At 41.9% G+C, this 16,458-nt stretch overlaps 1 protein-coding gene across 1 annotated transcript in view; it reads right to left on the minus strand.

Annotated features, from left to right (window-relative positions):
• GNAL (G protein subunit alpha L) overlaps positions 1-16,458 on the minus strand; it is a 115,320-nt gene that overhangs the window by 4,625 nt on the left and 94,237 nt on the right. Inside the window, exons 6-11 of the mRNA XM_005423344.3 lie at positions 10,187-10,241; positions 7,691-7,764; positions 6,788-6,846; positions 6,423-6,543; positions 5,057-5,187; positions 3,000-3,067 (exon numbers count right to left, since the gene is read on the minus strand). Of these exons, the coding sequence (XP_005423401.1) occupies positions 3,000-3,067; positions 5,057-5,187; positions 6,423-6,543; positions 6,788-6,846; positions 7,691-7,764; positions 10,187-10,241 (508 nt within the window). The remainder of the gene's footprint in view (positions 1-2,999; positions 3,068-5,056; positions 5,188-6,422; positions 6,544-6,787; positions 6,847-7,690; positions 7,765-10,186; positions 10,242-16,458) is intronic.

The following is a 16,458-nucleotide window of genomic DNA, read 5'->3' on the forward strand; positions in this document are numbered from 1 at the left end:
TAACACAGGATTTATTTTACATGTAGGTTTGACCTTTCAAATACCTGAAGCTACAGATATGCAAAACTATAGGCATTTAGAAGCCATGATTTACATAATTAGATCAACAAGCAATTGCAGACTTCTTCCAGGTAATTTGGGTAATATTACACATTCAACACTGATTCCATAGGGCTGTTCATACACAGTCTAAAAATTATTTTCTTACCAGGCTACTTTCAATACCTAGTTCGAGGCTTAACCTCATGAAAAATACTGTCTGCTTGTGTTTATCATGCACTGATTTCACTCATGTCTATGGCAATAAGCTGCCCACAGTACCCTGGTTACATACACAAGCATGCCAAAGGATGTATTTTCAAAATATTAGGGGGCTGTTTTTGTTACCTGAGAGCTCTTGCAGTCCTCTCATTTGAAGACAAATGCAGAACTGTCACCCCTACTCGACACTTTGAAAAGTAGTGTGTTACTTAGCACCAGTTCACAGAGGGGAAAAAATTCCCTGGGACACTGATGATGGAAGAACATTTGCTTTCCAGGCAGGAATATTTAACACTGGCATCTCTACACTGCAGGGGTCAGGATGACATGCAAATTTGAGGAATCCTGGCCTGTGTGTTTGAACAGCAGCTCCTTCACCTCCAGATTCAGGTTTTGTAAAAACCAGCAGGACAGGAACCAGAGGGGCCATGCCACTGTTCTAATGGGGGTGTATTCACACTGGGGATGTATTCAAACAAAACATCAGTAGCTGGAGAACCCTGTGTGCAGAACACCAAAACCTGTGTGCAGAACACCAAAACAGGGCTGGGGAGCAGCCTCACCCAGGAGCACACACGCACACTGCCTCCAGGAAGAGTCTGGGAGAAGAAAGGATGTGCCTGAGCTGAAGGACAGAGGATTACCCACAAGATGCACTTCCAGGACAGGGGGATGCCCTCACCAGCCCTGCCTTGAGGTGCAGCCATCCCTCCCATGCTGCTCCCTGACTGAAATCCAAGGGATCCCAGCCCTGCTGCCCAACCCTGGGGGGCCACAGCCCCCACATCAGCCCTGAAGCCATGAGCTGACATCTTCTGCCTTTCTATTCTATCCTGTGTAGCAATAGTTATTGGAAATGTGGTCAATTTTAACCTCCTATGAAAATTCCTCAAATTACAGGCTTTAAATTTGCCACTACCATTTCTACAGCCAGGCAGTTTTAAGGGGTGCAGCCCCATGGTGCTGATTGTCACACACATCCATGGTTTATGCAGACCTACAACCATGATAAGAATCACAATAAAGCATAATAAACACAGGCTTCTCTGAACCATGCCTGAAAATTTAACAGAGTGGGGCAAGGAAAAGGTTATAAATGAAGAAACTTGGGAAAGAAAGTATAAAGCAAAGCCAAGGCAGACACAGGTAGAACATATAGGCCTTTTCTTCCTGGCACCTGGCTAAGGCCACCAGATCCCTGCCAGTCTGTATTTCTCCTGTGCCCCTTATCAGCCCCTCTCTGAAACCTCAGCCTTTTGTGCCTGACCCCATGGAACTGGAAGTGACCACTTCCACTTGGCCTTCTCCCACCTTGCCCTCTCCAGGCACGGCCACATTACTCAGAGCACTGAGCCAGGAGACAGACGTGTTACAGAGGAGATGCTCTCTGCCAAACCTGCAGCAGTTGCAGGGAAATGAAGGAGAAGCTGCTCTGGCGCCATGCCTGACAAGCCCCAAGGAGTGTCTGGCAGCTGGCAGGTGCTGGCCCCAGCACAAGAGCTTCCCTTGCCCCCAGCACCCACAGGGGTTTCCTGGGTGGCTGCAGTGCCCATGCCCCCTCCCCTCCCTGCTTCATAGGTGGCCCCCTTCTGTAATGCCAGGGAGTCATGGCAGGTGAGGATCTCGCCCTCAATGTGTGTTCTTAAATCATGAAAGTAGATAAAGGTGGGGAGTTTCACCCTAATTTCCCTGTAACTCATCCCTCAGAGCCACTCTCCTTCCAGACTGCATATCATCACTTGCTTCAGTCATCACTTGCTTCATGATTTCAGCATTACCTCAGGAGAGATTTGCCTTGAAGGGAGTTTTTTTGGTAACTCTTACGTTAACACAGCACAATCTGACATTCTTCCTCAGGATCTGGAAGGCTAAGGCAGCAACTGGAAATCCCCAAAGTGTGAATACAGTAAATTGCTTCTTTCTCGGTGCGTCAGCAGCTGTAAATCCTAACAATGCTCGTAAATGCATAATGACTTTAAAATTCTTAATTCTAATGACTCAATTTGTTGTCTCAAACACACACATATAGTTTCTACCAGTAGGGCATGAGGGATGAGCCTCGGTTCTGGTCTCTGGTACTGCTCTGCACTGTGGGGACAACTCAGAATGAGTGAAGCCACAAATGATACTGGATTACATTCTCTGACAGCAGGGCTGGGCTGTGATTGTGTGCCTGACAACCACTTTCACCTTCAAAATGTAAAAATGTGAACACTACCTCTTCACTCCAGCTGTAGAGGAAACCTTAATTGCAAGAAAACTGAGACTAGGCAAGGACACTTTATTATGGTGCTTCAGTAGGGCCATGACACCAGTCCAAAGGTGAGGTAAGCCTCCTACCTGGCATACCAGAAATCTTATTTAAGCACCAAATAATGAAATCTGATTTTTTTTTAATTTTTACTCCTGCTGTCAGCTGATCACTGCCAAACTCCTTGAAGGAATGCAGGATAAAAGTAAGAAAGCCTATTTGTTTATGCATGGACTGTACATGACCATTCTAAGCACTAGCACTTACTGTGTTAGCATGGCAGGTGACTTTATACAAAATGGGCATAAAAAAGTGCAGCATTGAGGAAGGTTCTGCAAGATGGGCAGCTGAAAAGAACTAGGGAATTGCCAGACGTTGTCCTCTCCTTCTAGCTTTCTGCAAAATCCCATCAGTTTTCCCTAAATAAACTATGCCATCTGTCAGTATTTCCTATGATAGAATCACACATAAAATGAAAATTACTCACTAAAAACTCATCCCGGATGAAGAACTTGGCTCTTGTGACTTTGGGGTCTTCTCCTGCATCTGGTATTGCTGTTCAATTAAAAACAAATGACATCAGAAACACAAAAACCAAATAATCATCTATTTGTAACAAAAGATTTAGTAAGAAGGAAGTGGCCCTTCAGTACAGAAATTGAATGTTAAATACTAGAGGAGATCCCCAGTAGGTAATTCTAAAATGAAGAGTTACAGTAAAACCTGACTATGCGAACAACATATTTTAGGAACCTGAAAATTGCTGAAATCATTGCAACAATGTCATTGGTCATATCACAAAAAGGCTTACTCACATCCACAAGCTTGTTCATATAGATATAAACCAAGTGGGAGTTAGGGTTTAGCTTTTATCAGAAAATATGACTAGAAAAAGCAGCTGAGCTGTTCAGTTTTTGCAGCAGAACAGTGTCTCCTGAAAAAAGCTTCTGCAGGCAGGAATGTGAATTTAAAAATGGTTAGTCCAAGATTACACTTGGAAAAAATGATAGCATTGAAAGACCTTTTGATATATATATATATAAAAATGTATTTTAATTCCAGGCCCCAATTCAGCAGAATACTTCAGATATATTGCCCTTCAAGGGATCTTGGATTAAATTCTTGTAGAGCAGGAGACTTGTTGCTCAATATTAACTGTTTGTCAGCAGATGAAGTTGTCACTATCTAGGCCATGCAATGACTGTATTTACTCTCAGCAACAATGCAGTGAAGAGATAACCTATTTATTTCCTTTCATTGTTATCTCTCATCTAGGATACCAAAATCAGATGCTCATAAACATAACATTGTAAAGGCCAGAATTTATCAGAATATGGAAATGTATTTTTCATCCATAGTGCTGGGAGTAAAAATAGAGCAGCAGCACAATCAACAGCATATTGGAATTCAGTGCTGCTGCCCTTAAATAATGTCAGCTGAAACTGAAGAATAAGTGAACAACTACAGGTTAAAAATAGAGAGCTGTTTCATGTGTGAATATTCTGGATCACTCTAGATACCCACTGTGAAATCCCTCTGAGAAATACCAAGAGCTACTTTTTCCTGACAATTGGCTTATTATAAAAAACGCTGAAAATTCACTCAATCTCTGTCTACGTGGTGCATGTTTAAGAAGGGGAAATCTGGATGATGGAGATAAGATTTCTTCTGAAAACCCTTACCATTACAAAAGAGATGCCAGATCAACTCAGATTTTAGGATAGTTCGTTTATCCTCTATACCTGAAACTTAGAATCACACTCATGAAGTTCCAGACCTCGATGAAGGCTGAAAATAGATAATCACCATCCTCACCTCTGTGACCAAGGCTGTTGGTGGTGGTTGGTGGAGAATGAAAGCCTTTTCCAACAGGTGGCTGCAAGCACCACGCCAGGGACACCACTTGGGGAAGGCAGAGGCGAGTGGTCAGAAAGTAAAAGTTTTACCACTTTTGCTAGACAGAGCTGAGACCTTTGGGGAGATCTCTGCCTGGCATAATACCAGAGTTTACCTCTGCAGTATGTTACTGTGGTGCAGGAACCATTGCACTTCTTGAAGATAAGAAACTGATCACTCCATCACCACAGCTCTCTTCCTATGTATTGATGTGGTTTTCCTCCATGAAAGCTCCCTTACTGCTCTGCTGGGCTTCCCATCAGTATTTCAAAAACTGAAATTTACAGTATCGGGGGATGCAGAATGGCTGCAAAATAAGTCTCAGGAATCCCCAACAAAGTTCAGCACTGTGGGAGGCCCAGAAGCATCTGGGAAGGGGGGAGACGTGGGGCTGCTTTGCTGTCCTGGGACTGGTGGTTCCTGCCAAAAGGGGAGAGCAGGTGCTGTGGAGCTGGAAGCCCTTCAGACCCCATCCACACTGGGGTGCCTGTGAGCTCCATGATGCTGGCATGCTCCTTACCTGACCAGCAGCTCATGTCAAGGAACAGTGTGCGCTTGTGAATGTGTATGAGAGACAGACAGACAGGGAGAGGAGCTATGGGCTGGGCCATGCCAGCAGGTCCAATCCAGCAAGGGGAGAAACCTTACCATCCTCAGGTACAGTATAATGCGCGTATTCAGGAAAGTAATCTTCAATTTTTGATTTCCCTGCCAAGACTTTTTCAGCCAGCATGTCCTGTTTATTCAAGAATAAAATGATAGAAATGGTCCGTAACCACCTGTCAAAAACAAACCAAATGTTTGTGTTATCTCTGACATGTTACTCAACAAAAACCTATCACATTGATAGGAAATTTACTGGCTATCCCTGTGTGGACAGAGAGTGAAATAGTGTAGAACATGCTTCAACAGAAAAAAAAAAGATGACCTAAATGATTGTTTTGATTGGTCTGCACCTGTGCAGAACAATGAGTATATTTCTAAGGTCAGTAAAAATACATTTATAAAAACTGCAGTGGACATTGCTGCAGGGGGCAGTTTTCAAAATTTTTTTCTAAATTCTCTTTTAGTTATCAAATTAAGAAACTGATGATATTTTCTAGAAGCACCAGAGTTCACAGCCAGACATTACTGTCTGCTTTATTTGGTTGTGATAAAGGGAAGGAAAAAAAAGAAAGGCTAGAAAGCTCCCTTCCCTCAGACTGCTCTAAGCTACTGTTCATCCACACAGTTATCCCATCTTTTAGGGTGGCCTGTATGACACCTGATGAATGGAAAGAAAATAATGTCTCTTTTCTTTCCCAATTAATCCATCACTGTGACAATGTGCCTTGGGATGTGCAGTTAACATTCCTCCTTCACTCTACTTTCAATCACTTCTCAGTGCAGAGCATCCTCACAGGTATGTGCTGAAAACTTCATCACCTTATTTTGCACATTGCTTTTACTTGTTCTCTATCAGGAACCCATTTGGGTTGCTATTTGGTTATGTACCTACAATTTACAGGCACTGTGGCAGCATGGCAATTCAATGGTAGCTCCAGTTAGGTCAGGTCTGAAGCATCACCACCCAAGGCAGAGGGACCCTGTGCTCTCAGAGCTGACCCTTACAAGAGCAGCATAAGGAACAAGCAGAGGGAGCTGCTCCTGTTGCTGCTTTGGAGGAGGAGATCAAATGTTCCTCAGAGGATCTTGGTCTCAGCCAAGCAGCAGAGTGATGCCAGGAGAGAGTGGGTCTCTCCTGCCTCCCTTGCAGCAGCCAGCCTTGCCCTTTCCAAGCTGTTCCCATGCCCTGCATCATTTTGGCAGGAGTGCTGAAGGGCCACGTGCACTGTCCCTGTGCCACAGCCCCTGTCAGGGAGGGGTGTCACCGTGGGGACACTCTGAGACCTGGCCCAACCTGGGTATTTTCTGAATAAACAATCTGAGCCTACAGCAAGGGAAGTCCTATTTTGAAAGGAGTTGAACTGTAATTAAACTGGGGAGGATGGGTGGGAAATGAGGTTTGTTTTACCTATTATTCCAGATACTTTTGAAAAGGTCCAGGGATTCCCGTAGTCTGTTTGTGTTATTGTCTTCCCTTATTACCATGTTGTAGCTACTGCAAGCCACAACGAAGATGATAGCTGTGACATCTGGGCAGAACACACAAAAGAAAGAAGGAAAGAAAGGAGAGAGAATAGAACATCTCCGTTATCCCAGCACATACTCCTCAGGGTAACACCACCATTACTCACCAAACAGCCAAAAATACCAGAAAAAAGTTATCTGCAACACTGGACTTCTGTGCTAGTGAGGTACTGTGTGTGGGTATGAACACTAAGCTGCTCACACCTCAGAGAGTAAGTTTAAAATAAAACACAGAATGTTTTTACTTACCATTAAAGCATTGGATCCATTTTCTTCTCTCATCTCTCTGGCCACCTACATCAAACATGCTGTTAAAAAGCCATAGGATGTTATATCACTTATGTGCACTAGGAAAAATCACACGAAACATGCACAACACAAGGGTTCAGTTTAAAAATCTGACAGCCCCAAGGACAGGGGCAGTAAAATACTGCCTAAGGAGGAGAGAGACCTGCTGATGCTGCACTGCCTGTCAGAGACAGCTGCACGGCTCCACCTGCCCTGCTCTGCCAGGAGAAGGCTACTGAACCTATAAAATGAGAAATACACTCTTCAAGGACAAGTGTTGGCCTTTCCAGTCCACAGCAGTGCATATGGCATGTAATATTGTACTAAAAACAAGTACAGGTTTTGGGATATTTTGAAGGGTGGTGGGGAAAGGGCATCTTTGTATGGGGGAGGACATGAGGCAGCTCAGCCCTGTGAGCACTGCCACCTTTCTGGGCAAGAAGTGGTGAGAGAAGCCAGTCTGCCTGTGGGTGTTTTAGACACACAGCAAAAAACTTTGACAAACACAGAGCTTGCAGCCCTCTGGAAGAAGGGAGGATTCCCATTGACTTCTGTGAGCTCTCATCCCCAAAGGTATTTTATGATTTTATAGTGCTACACCAATGCACCAGTTTTTACAAGAAGCCACACACAACCCTACTAAAGAGCATTGCTAATACATGTAACTAATTAAAGCTATTTTTGCAAAGTATGAGGTAATTTTATTAGGACTTCTGCAAAGAGAGCTAAAAAGCCAAATCAAACAACAGAAAACCACCCACTCCCATCCTAAGCCTGCTACACCATGCATACATGAACAGAGACATCTGAATGAAGCTATTAAAAATGAGTATGATATTCATAAATCATTACTAACAGACTTACTGGAAATTTACTTTATCTACTTGAAATCTTGTTTCAAAAATCCCTGATGTCAACACTCTGCATCTTAATAGGTCCTGGAAATGAGAACACAGAAGCTGATTAGTAAAGCTTTTTTTCTAACCTAATTTTGTTCTTAAAAGCTTGGAATATTATTTTCCATGAAAAGTCTTAAATGTTTCATTTAATGAAAGTTCAATCAGACCTGTTGGTAAATTTGCATTTTTCTGTACTGACATGGTAAATAAACTTAATAATGATCACTGCATTCGGTTTGTGCACTCAGAAAGCAGGAGACCCCATCTATGTTCTCCTTACTGCCCAGTGAAACCTGTTCTTGATGGTTATACACCTTGGTATGTCATGAGGATAATGAATTCTGAAGTTACATAAAACTAAGAAAAATGTTATTCATGTTGTAAAGTCAAGTATTCAAATGTTAGAAAACTCCAGATTTACAGTTGCCCAGGCAACCTTAACTCTGCCCTCTTTTGTACTGAATGAGACAGGAATCCTATTGAAATAATAGCTTGTGACTGAGTAATTAAAGCTCTGTTACAGAGCACAAGGGAACAGAATTTAGGTCGTGCAGAAATATGGCATTTCTTTCCTATTTTTTAAACTAGCAATACTTTACAACTTAACCAACTCTCCTTTAATAATTAAAAAATAATAATTTTCTGAATTCTCAAGGGGAGTAGACAAAAGCAATTTATGATGCCTCCTGCCTGGATGGAAGGAGGCAGCCAGTGGTGCAGAGTGCAGGTACATCTTTCCTTTTTTCCCTACCGTACCATCTACTGCTTCTGGTAGCCAAGGCAAACCTTGGCTGCTTTGACAGCTGCATGCACTCTGCTGAAGGCCACTTATCTAATACTTTTAGTTATTTTATACATTACTGTCATTTTCTGTTACTTGCTGGCTTTGTTATGGTGCAAAAAACAAAAAAAAAAAAAAAACCCAAAAAAACTAACCCAAAAACCAGAAAGCAAGGGAAGAGAAGAAACAAGTGATTTTTACCAGTTAATTCAGCAAGGCAACTGATACATCACAACAGGACAAAAACAAAAGCAGAATTCCCCTCTCAGAATAAGTTTTCCACCTGCCAAATACCAAGGACCTTTTCTGACCATTTCAAGAAATTTGAAGACATTTCTCCCCAAAGGAAATATCAGGAAAAATTTCTAGGTGATTAAAGACTACTTCAGGTAGAGAAGGACCTCCCAGGAACAAACAGGCCAACACTAATGTAAACAATGAAAGCAAAAATGAGGCTTTTCTTCACTGACTTCTCTCTCCAGGTGCGTGATCTTGATGCTAAAACCATGAGGTCTAGATGGAGCAAGCCCCAGTGCTAATTCCTTTGGTCTGAAAATGTCCTGAGTGCTTGAATAATTGATCCTATATTGGGTTGAATATAGGACATGCTAGTGGTTATGGACCTAAACTAGGTCTGAAGGAAGAGGCTCTTCTCTGCATGCTTCCTTGGGTGATCTCTGGCAAGTCACCTCATTTCTCTGAATTTCACTCCCTAATTGCACAGTGAGATTTGACAACTCTGTCTTCTTTGTAAGGGCATCCACCTGTTATATGCCTTGCATTGTTAGACTGAGTTATCCAGTGCAGGGATTCTCTTCTGCCGCCTGTATTTGGAGTTTATGACATGGCCCACAATCTTGGCTGAGACTGCTAGATGACAGTGGGATAGCAGCACTGAAAAATAACAACTTCAGAATGTTTGCTGAAGAGACAGCAAAGGAAAGCCCACAGCCTGAGCTCAGGGAAGGCAGCTGGAGCCAGGCAATATGGTGAAGCCCCTCCTTACTTCAAGATTGCACCAGTTCAGCCTTAACATGAACGTGTTTGCCATTAGAGCACTCCATCAAGACAAATCACAGCATCTGGGAAAAAAATGTACAGTCTTGCAAATAAGGCTTGAATAGAAACTCTGCTACCCACAGGAGATGGGCACAGCCTGCAAAGAAGGAATCTGCAGGCCTGCAGAGAAGTGTGCAAGCTCTGCTGCTGCCACTGGTGCTCTCCTCTGAATCTGGAGACCATATTCACTGCAAGCTTTTGCCTGTGAAGGATCCTTCTGATAGACATGGGAAGTCTCCCTCTGGGGTCACCTCCACCACTGAAATAAAGCATTGCTTCTCTGTACCAAAGGCTGGTGAGGGAAACCATAACTTTTTACATTTATGCTTTCTGTTCTTTTTTCCATTCACCTTGTTTTTGTGGGACACAAAATGGGAAACAAGAAGACAAAATGGATGTATTACAAGAATCACAGACCTAGATGTTACAACAGTAACAGAAAAGTTTGCACCACCAAAATGCCTCTTCTTCTTTAATATCCATTACTGAAACTGCTAGACCATATTTTGCTATTCTGCCATATGTCTTATTTCAGCTGCAGTAGGGACTAAAATAAATTACACAGAAAATTCAGATGAATGTCAGTCTTAGTTCAGACCCTACCCCATTATTTTTACTAACCTGATCTGTGGGTGTGTAGTCATCCATGCTGACGCTGTCAATTCTTTCTAAAAAGCTGGAAGAAAAATAAACACGCACTTAGATATGTACAATACTGTCTAGTAGAAGACATTTCACTACCTTTTCTAGTTTACAGTCCTGCTGAGAAGTAAAACACAACTTGAATGGTAAAGTTAGGAGCCTGATTATTTCCATATATTGCTCAAGGTTATATTTTATAAGCCAAACAAACATTTTACCCAGACTGTGTTTCAATACAGCGCTTTCAAAGTTACCATTATGCAGTACTCACCAGTGGTTCAAAATGCAGTTAAAATGTTACAATTTTGTGAGGTCCACTAAAAAATACTATGACTAACCACAGATCATAACATTATATAGTTGTTAAGACTTAAAAAATATTTTGGGATTTAATATAGAAAATGTGGCAAAGGGGTGCCTTTATTTAGTATAATGCTGATCAAGTATAATGTTATGTTAATTATGGTCTCAGTAATGTTAGCAGAAATGCTTGTGGGTATATACAAAAAGCTTTGGACTGACTTGCTGCCCTCCAACATTGCAACTAAAGCACAAAAAGTGGAAGTTAATGAATCTGATTCTTTATGTCACCAAAATTCAGTGACACGCATGGAGTGAAAGAAAGACAGCTGCAAGGAAGGGCAAGAGAAAAGAGAACCAGAAAATCACGGGGAAACTACATTCTCTGATTATTTAAAAGATTTTTCAAACTTTAATTCCTTCCTAATACGTGTTAGAATGGCAGCACTTACGGACATAAAAATGTGATTTTAAATTTATTGCTAGAAGAGGCAGGTTCTCCTCTCTCGCTCCCATCTATTTCTTAGATCTCCTCTGAGCCCAGCTGGTTCATTTTCCCCTGTCATACAGACTGCCTGTATGACTTAGAAGCTTTCTTGAATTTCTACATTGTTATTTGGTATCTGGCAGTGAATATCCCATTGGCTGACATATCCCACTACAATATTATCAAGACTTCTTTATCAAAAGGCAAGTTTTCCCCGATTTTACTCGAGTGTGCACATGGAATACGTGTCCCTCTTAACTGCAGTGGGAAAGAAAGAAAAAACCAGTGAACTCTTGACTTAAAATGTAACTCACTGTTAACACAAGGGTCACACACACTGGCCAGTTGAAAAAATAGCCCCCTAAAAGCTGTTTGTAATTCTCATAGCAGTTTCCCATGGATATGAACTGAAAGGAAAAGAAAATACACTGCATATATATTCACTTAAAATATTTTTCTTTTTCAAACCTCCATTGTTATAGCAGGGAAACAAAATGCAGCACCTACAGTTAGAATATCCAGCTTCTCTTTCTGGATGATCAAGGTGTGATAGCTAAGCACAGAGTTTAAAAAAAAAATCACTGTTTAGCACAACCCAATGGGTGCCTGTTAGCAAAACTATATGGAAGAAACTCTGAAGAAAAAGCATCATTTCACAAATCCTCCTTCCTTGCCAAAAGCCCTATAAATTTATATGAGGACATAAAAGTACATTTTTATAGTCAGCTACAGTCACCATGGGAAAGCAGTTTTATTCAGGCTGAATCTTTTGGTCAGATGATTGCCATCACCTAGACTGAGCAAAGTTTAACTTCAGTTATCCCACGGTTCATGCAGACGCCGGAGCAGAGCGATGTATTTTTAAGTGACACACCTATCACCAAGAGAACTCTCACCTCATGCTTGCAGCACAGAACATGAAAAAAAGAAGGCAAAAAAGCCCAAAGCAAAAATGCCTCCAGGCTGAAACTTCCTGATCAGAGTAACTTTCCTTAACATGATTGTTCTTCAAAGTCTGTTCCAAAGTACAGACTATGTCTGACACAGAAAGGGATCTACTTATGAGTGTGAACTGAAGTCAGTGTTTGTGCACAAATACAACTCCATCACAAACCTTGCAAGACAATGTGAATTGGCTTTTTTTGCAGAAACATGTCTTGTGAAGTTGGTGTATAAATCAGAGACAATACATCTTAACTCCACAATATCACAATCATTTTGGCAGAAATTATCCAAAATGGTGCAATACAGTATTAAGTGCTAACTCACACCTTTCTCATCTATACAACAAGTACTTAAGGGAGGTTTTTGGTTGGTAGCACTTTCAAACAGGCAAATTATAATAAGGAACAGAGGAATGAGGAGTAATGCAGTTACGCTACCACACAATCCATGGTAGATTAGGAAAGAGGAAAGTCTCCCAATTACATGTCCTACCTATGAGCTGAAGTCATCTTCCACTTCCTCCCAGTAGAAAGATTGGTTTTGAATCCCCTAAACTGCAACATCACAGCTAAGAGAGAGCCACCTCTGACAAATATCATGTGTTTAAAAAATATCATTTGAAACAGCAGCTGTACCATTTTATGCTTGTAAGGTTGCTGTCTGCATGTAAGCTGTATTAAAATAAATGCAATGATTTACAAGGTTTTACCTCCCACCTTGCTGTAACAAGCTGGAACAGTATCACTAGCATCCAATAAATCCACAAGCAGCTACTATTAGGATTGGGATAAATTTTGTAGCTTTATAGGAAATTAACCTTTTCAGTGTGTGATGGACAGGCTTCCTAAGATTTCTTCTGCAACGACATCATTAAGTGTGTAATGAGATTTCTTAGACAGAGAAATTCAGACAGCTACACTCTTAGTTTTTCGAAAGAAAAATTAGTTCTTGAATATTCTTCATATGAACTCCTTAATTGGCTAATTAGCACAGCATAAAAAATAGTCCTGACAGGCAAATGTATGTACTGGGTACAAGCAATGGATTCCAGATAAGATAAGGAGTCAGTACTGCCTCATTTCTAAACACACTAACTTCATTCTCATTACTGTATTAAAATGGGAAACCTGAAATTACTTTTCTAAACTGCTTTCTAGAGAATGTTAACTTCATCTAATCCTAATTGCCTTGAATAATTATGTTCTGACAAAATATAGATTATTTTATACATATACATATTTACAGATCAGCAAATTTTGAATTTACATGACTGAAATTTCCATTTAAAGAACCTAAAGTACAAGAAGATCAACTGCGGCAATGCTGACGTCTCAACGCAAAGAATCAGTGTGAGGAAAACATAGTAACACAAGAATGAATAAAAATGGACACCAAGTATCACTTACCTTATTTTTAGATACTTTTTTTTTTCAGCTCAGGGATGTAATTATTTTCACAGAATGATGCCTTTTTACAATACTGACAGGTCTTCTATTTATCTAGCTTCTATAGAAACCCATACTCAGGATTTATGTTAATTCTGCAGTGACTGTTTTGCATGCATGTGCAATAAACTTCAAATTCACACATTCCATTCAACAGCGAATAAAACAATAACATGATACAATGTTTACATTTATATTTCACAATTGTGGCTTTACTTATAAAGGAATCAGTCAGATAATTAGTATGACATTTATGTTCTTTTTAATTTTACATAGGGTGTTTCATATTTCCTTACATGGAATAGCAGAAACTACCCTTTTCTTAAATTAATTAGGCAAGTTATTGGAAGGAAGGTCCCTTCTGCTCTGGTTGGAAATGCAGTGGTTTGGTTTAGCAACAAATTAAAGCAAACTAAAATGGACCAATAAAGTTAAAAAAAAAAAAAGAGCTTCTGACATTATTATATCTATTATTAAGCTGATCTGTAGTTTTATAAATATCTTCAGTGAGTTTCCTAGGAAACTCAGCTGACACTTAGTTTGACAAGCAATCTCTAAATTTTGTATTATGCAAGCTGTGAACACAAAAGTACAGGTTTTAGATGTGCCTGCCAGTGCATGTGGGAACTATCAATAAGCATTATTCTCTTTAAAAACCATGGCAATTTGAGCAGCAGTAGCAGCTATATAAGAATTTCTGAACAAAGGATTCATAAATGCACAAATAAAGAGGAGGTAATAGCACATGAAAATTCTTTTCTCATAAAATAAATCACTACACAGCTCTGTGTAGATTTCTGACTCCACAAACAAAATGACAATTAAAAGAAAAATCGTGTCTTGAGAATAATATGATTGACAGAAAAACCATGCTGCATTTGTGAGAGCGTACTTCGACATCCAAAGAATTGGAAAGATGAAATGCTAAATCACAGATCAATACAACAAACTAGGTAGGCATTTTAATAACTCTTGATCTACTTCAACCATCTTTATGCTCTCAGCTAAACATTTCAATGGCCTCACATCAAAAAATTCCCATGGAGAACAAGAAATCAAACCCATTCAAAATGCTTGTCTCTTTAAAAAGAAAAGGTATTGTGGCAAATCTTTAAGGTTTAAGTTCTCAGAGTGAAGAATCTCAAAAATATCTTCAGGTAAGCTGTGGGGTCAGTAAACCTTTACAATTCAGATGGACCATTAAGAGCTTTGCAAACATCTCAGCCAGGCTCAAATAACTATATATATATATATGTACGTATATGGAACCATCCAGCACTAAGACTTTTAATTCCACTCTCCTTGGATATGAAGTCACAGGTGAGGCAGATGCCTCACAAGAAAAACACACATCCCTAGCCTCTAGGGAGGTGAAATGGAAAAGACTTATTGTCTTTTTAGTTTCTGCTGCGGTTCTCAGGGGCAACATCAATATTGCACTTTTTTCCCCTTTCCCCTTCAAAAGAAAAAATATTTTAATCAGCTAAACCATTACAATCCTGTTAATTTTTCCAGCAACATTGAAACAGGAAACTGCAGATTTTTGTTTCGAGAATACCTGAATACCTTAGGGTCTAAGGTTGTGCTTCAAGCAAACTCACACTATCCTGATGTATTTCTAGGTAACTGAGAAAGACATAATGAAAACAGCCTCCAGTAATATTCTAACCCCTAAAGGATTCATTTTCCCAAGCTATTTGCTGAAAATATCAGCAGAAATCCCTCAGAAAGCTGGGCAAAATTTAGTGGCTAACGATTTTCCTGCCAAATTTAAATCATCACTATACTTTAAATCCAGCTTCCACGTGTTAGAGGAGCACTCCCCGTGTCTCCCTCCACAGCACTCTGCAGCCACTTCCCACCAGGGGCCAGCATTTGTGGGAGGGCACAGCAGGGCAGAGGGAAGAGGGAGAACCAGACCTGTTTGGGACCCACCCTGGCTCACGGGTGCTGTGCCCCAGTTTTGAATCACCAGTCGCCACTGTTATGGAACAGAACACCCAAAGCAGACACGCGAGTACTGAACATGCTGCTGGAACAGAGCACGCCTCCAGCAGGGTTGGGAACCCACGGGTGGCTGATGTGCTTGTCACACGGCTCTGGCACCTGCTCCGTGCCCTGGGTGCTCGCGGCTGTACGGAGGCTCTGTTTCACCGCGATCCCGCTCCCACATCCCTCCAGCCGCGGCGACACGGGCGATGACACGGGCGGTGCCACATGGTGACAGCCGGGAGGGGGCGCTCTCTGCCCGGCTCCCGTTCCTTTCCTTTCCTTTTCCTTCCCTTCCTGCCCACCTCTTCCTCGGAGCGTGTCCGCAGGCGGAGTGAGGCTCTGCTGGGTCTCGCCCTGAGGTTTTTTGCTCTAACACAGGTAAAACATGAATTTAGCAAAGATCTCCTGAATTTACCTCGCTCATCCCCTTTTTCACTTTTCACTGCCGTACTCGCCCGCGGCCCGCCAGGCTCCCAGCAGAGCTCATGCTGCGCTGCCCGGGGCTGGCAAAGGGCTGCGTGGGGGTGAACAGAAACTGGTGGGATTTATCCTTCACCCATCCGCACCTCCCAGCTCGCCAGCAAGGAGAGCCTGCTGTGTCAGGAGATGAAAAGGTTAAACAGGATGCCAAGAGGGAGAGCAAAGTACAGTCATGCCTGAAAACCGCCAGCTCCTTTTCCGCCCAGGGAAGCTTGAGGATCTGCGGTTCAAAGCATCTGCCCAGCCCTCTGCTCGGCCAGGGGGGATGTAGTGGCTGGAGCCGGATCACCACCAGCCTGCTGGGGACCACGGACAAGTGAGAAGATTGCACAGCCTTTAGCAAAGCCATGTTTCCCTAGAGCAGCAAAACCCACTGTGCTTGCTCCAGAGGGAGAGGGGCAACAAGACTGGGAAGGTCTTGGGCCACCGATGGTGACCTCTCCTGGACACCCAAGTTCGGTGCACAAGCATGACTGGGAGCACATAATCCATCCCGTTTTGTCACTGGCCACGGCTGCTGCCAGCCATCAATGCTCCCTCACCATCGCACAAAGCAGGAGAAGCCCAGTTTGAACCCTATTGACTGATGGCAGCTTTGGTCA

This window comes from Geospiza fortis, unplaced genomic scaffold (genome assembly GCF_000277835.1).
Source record: "Geospiza fortis unplaced genomic scaffold, GeoFor_1.0 scaffold100, whole genome shotgun sequence".
In the NCBI taxonomy this organism is placed as follows: Eukaryota; Metazoa; Chordata; class Aves; order Passeriformes; family Thraupidae; genus Geospiza; species Geospiza fortis.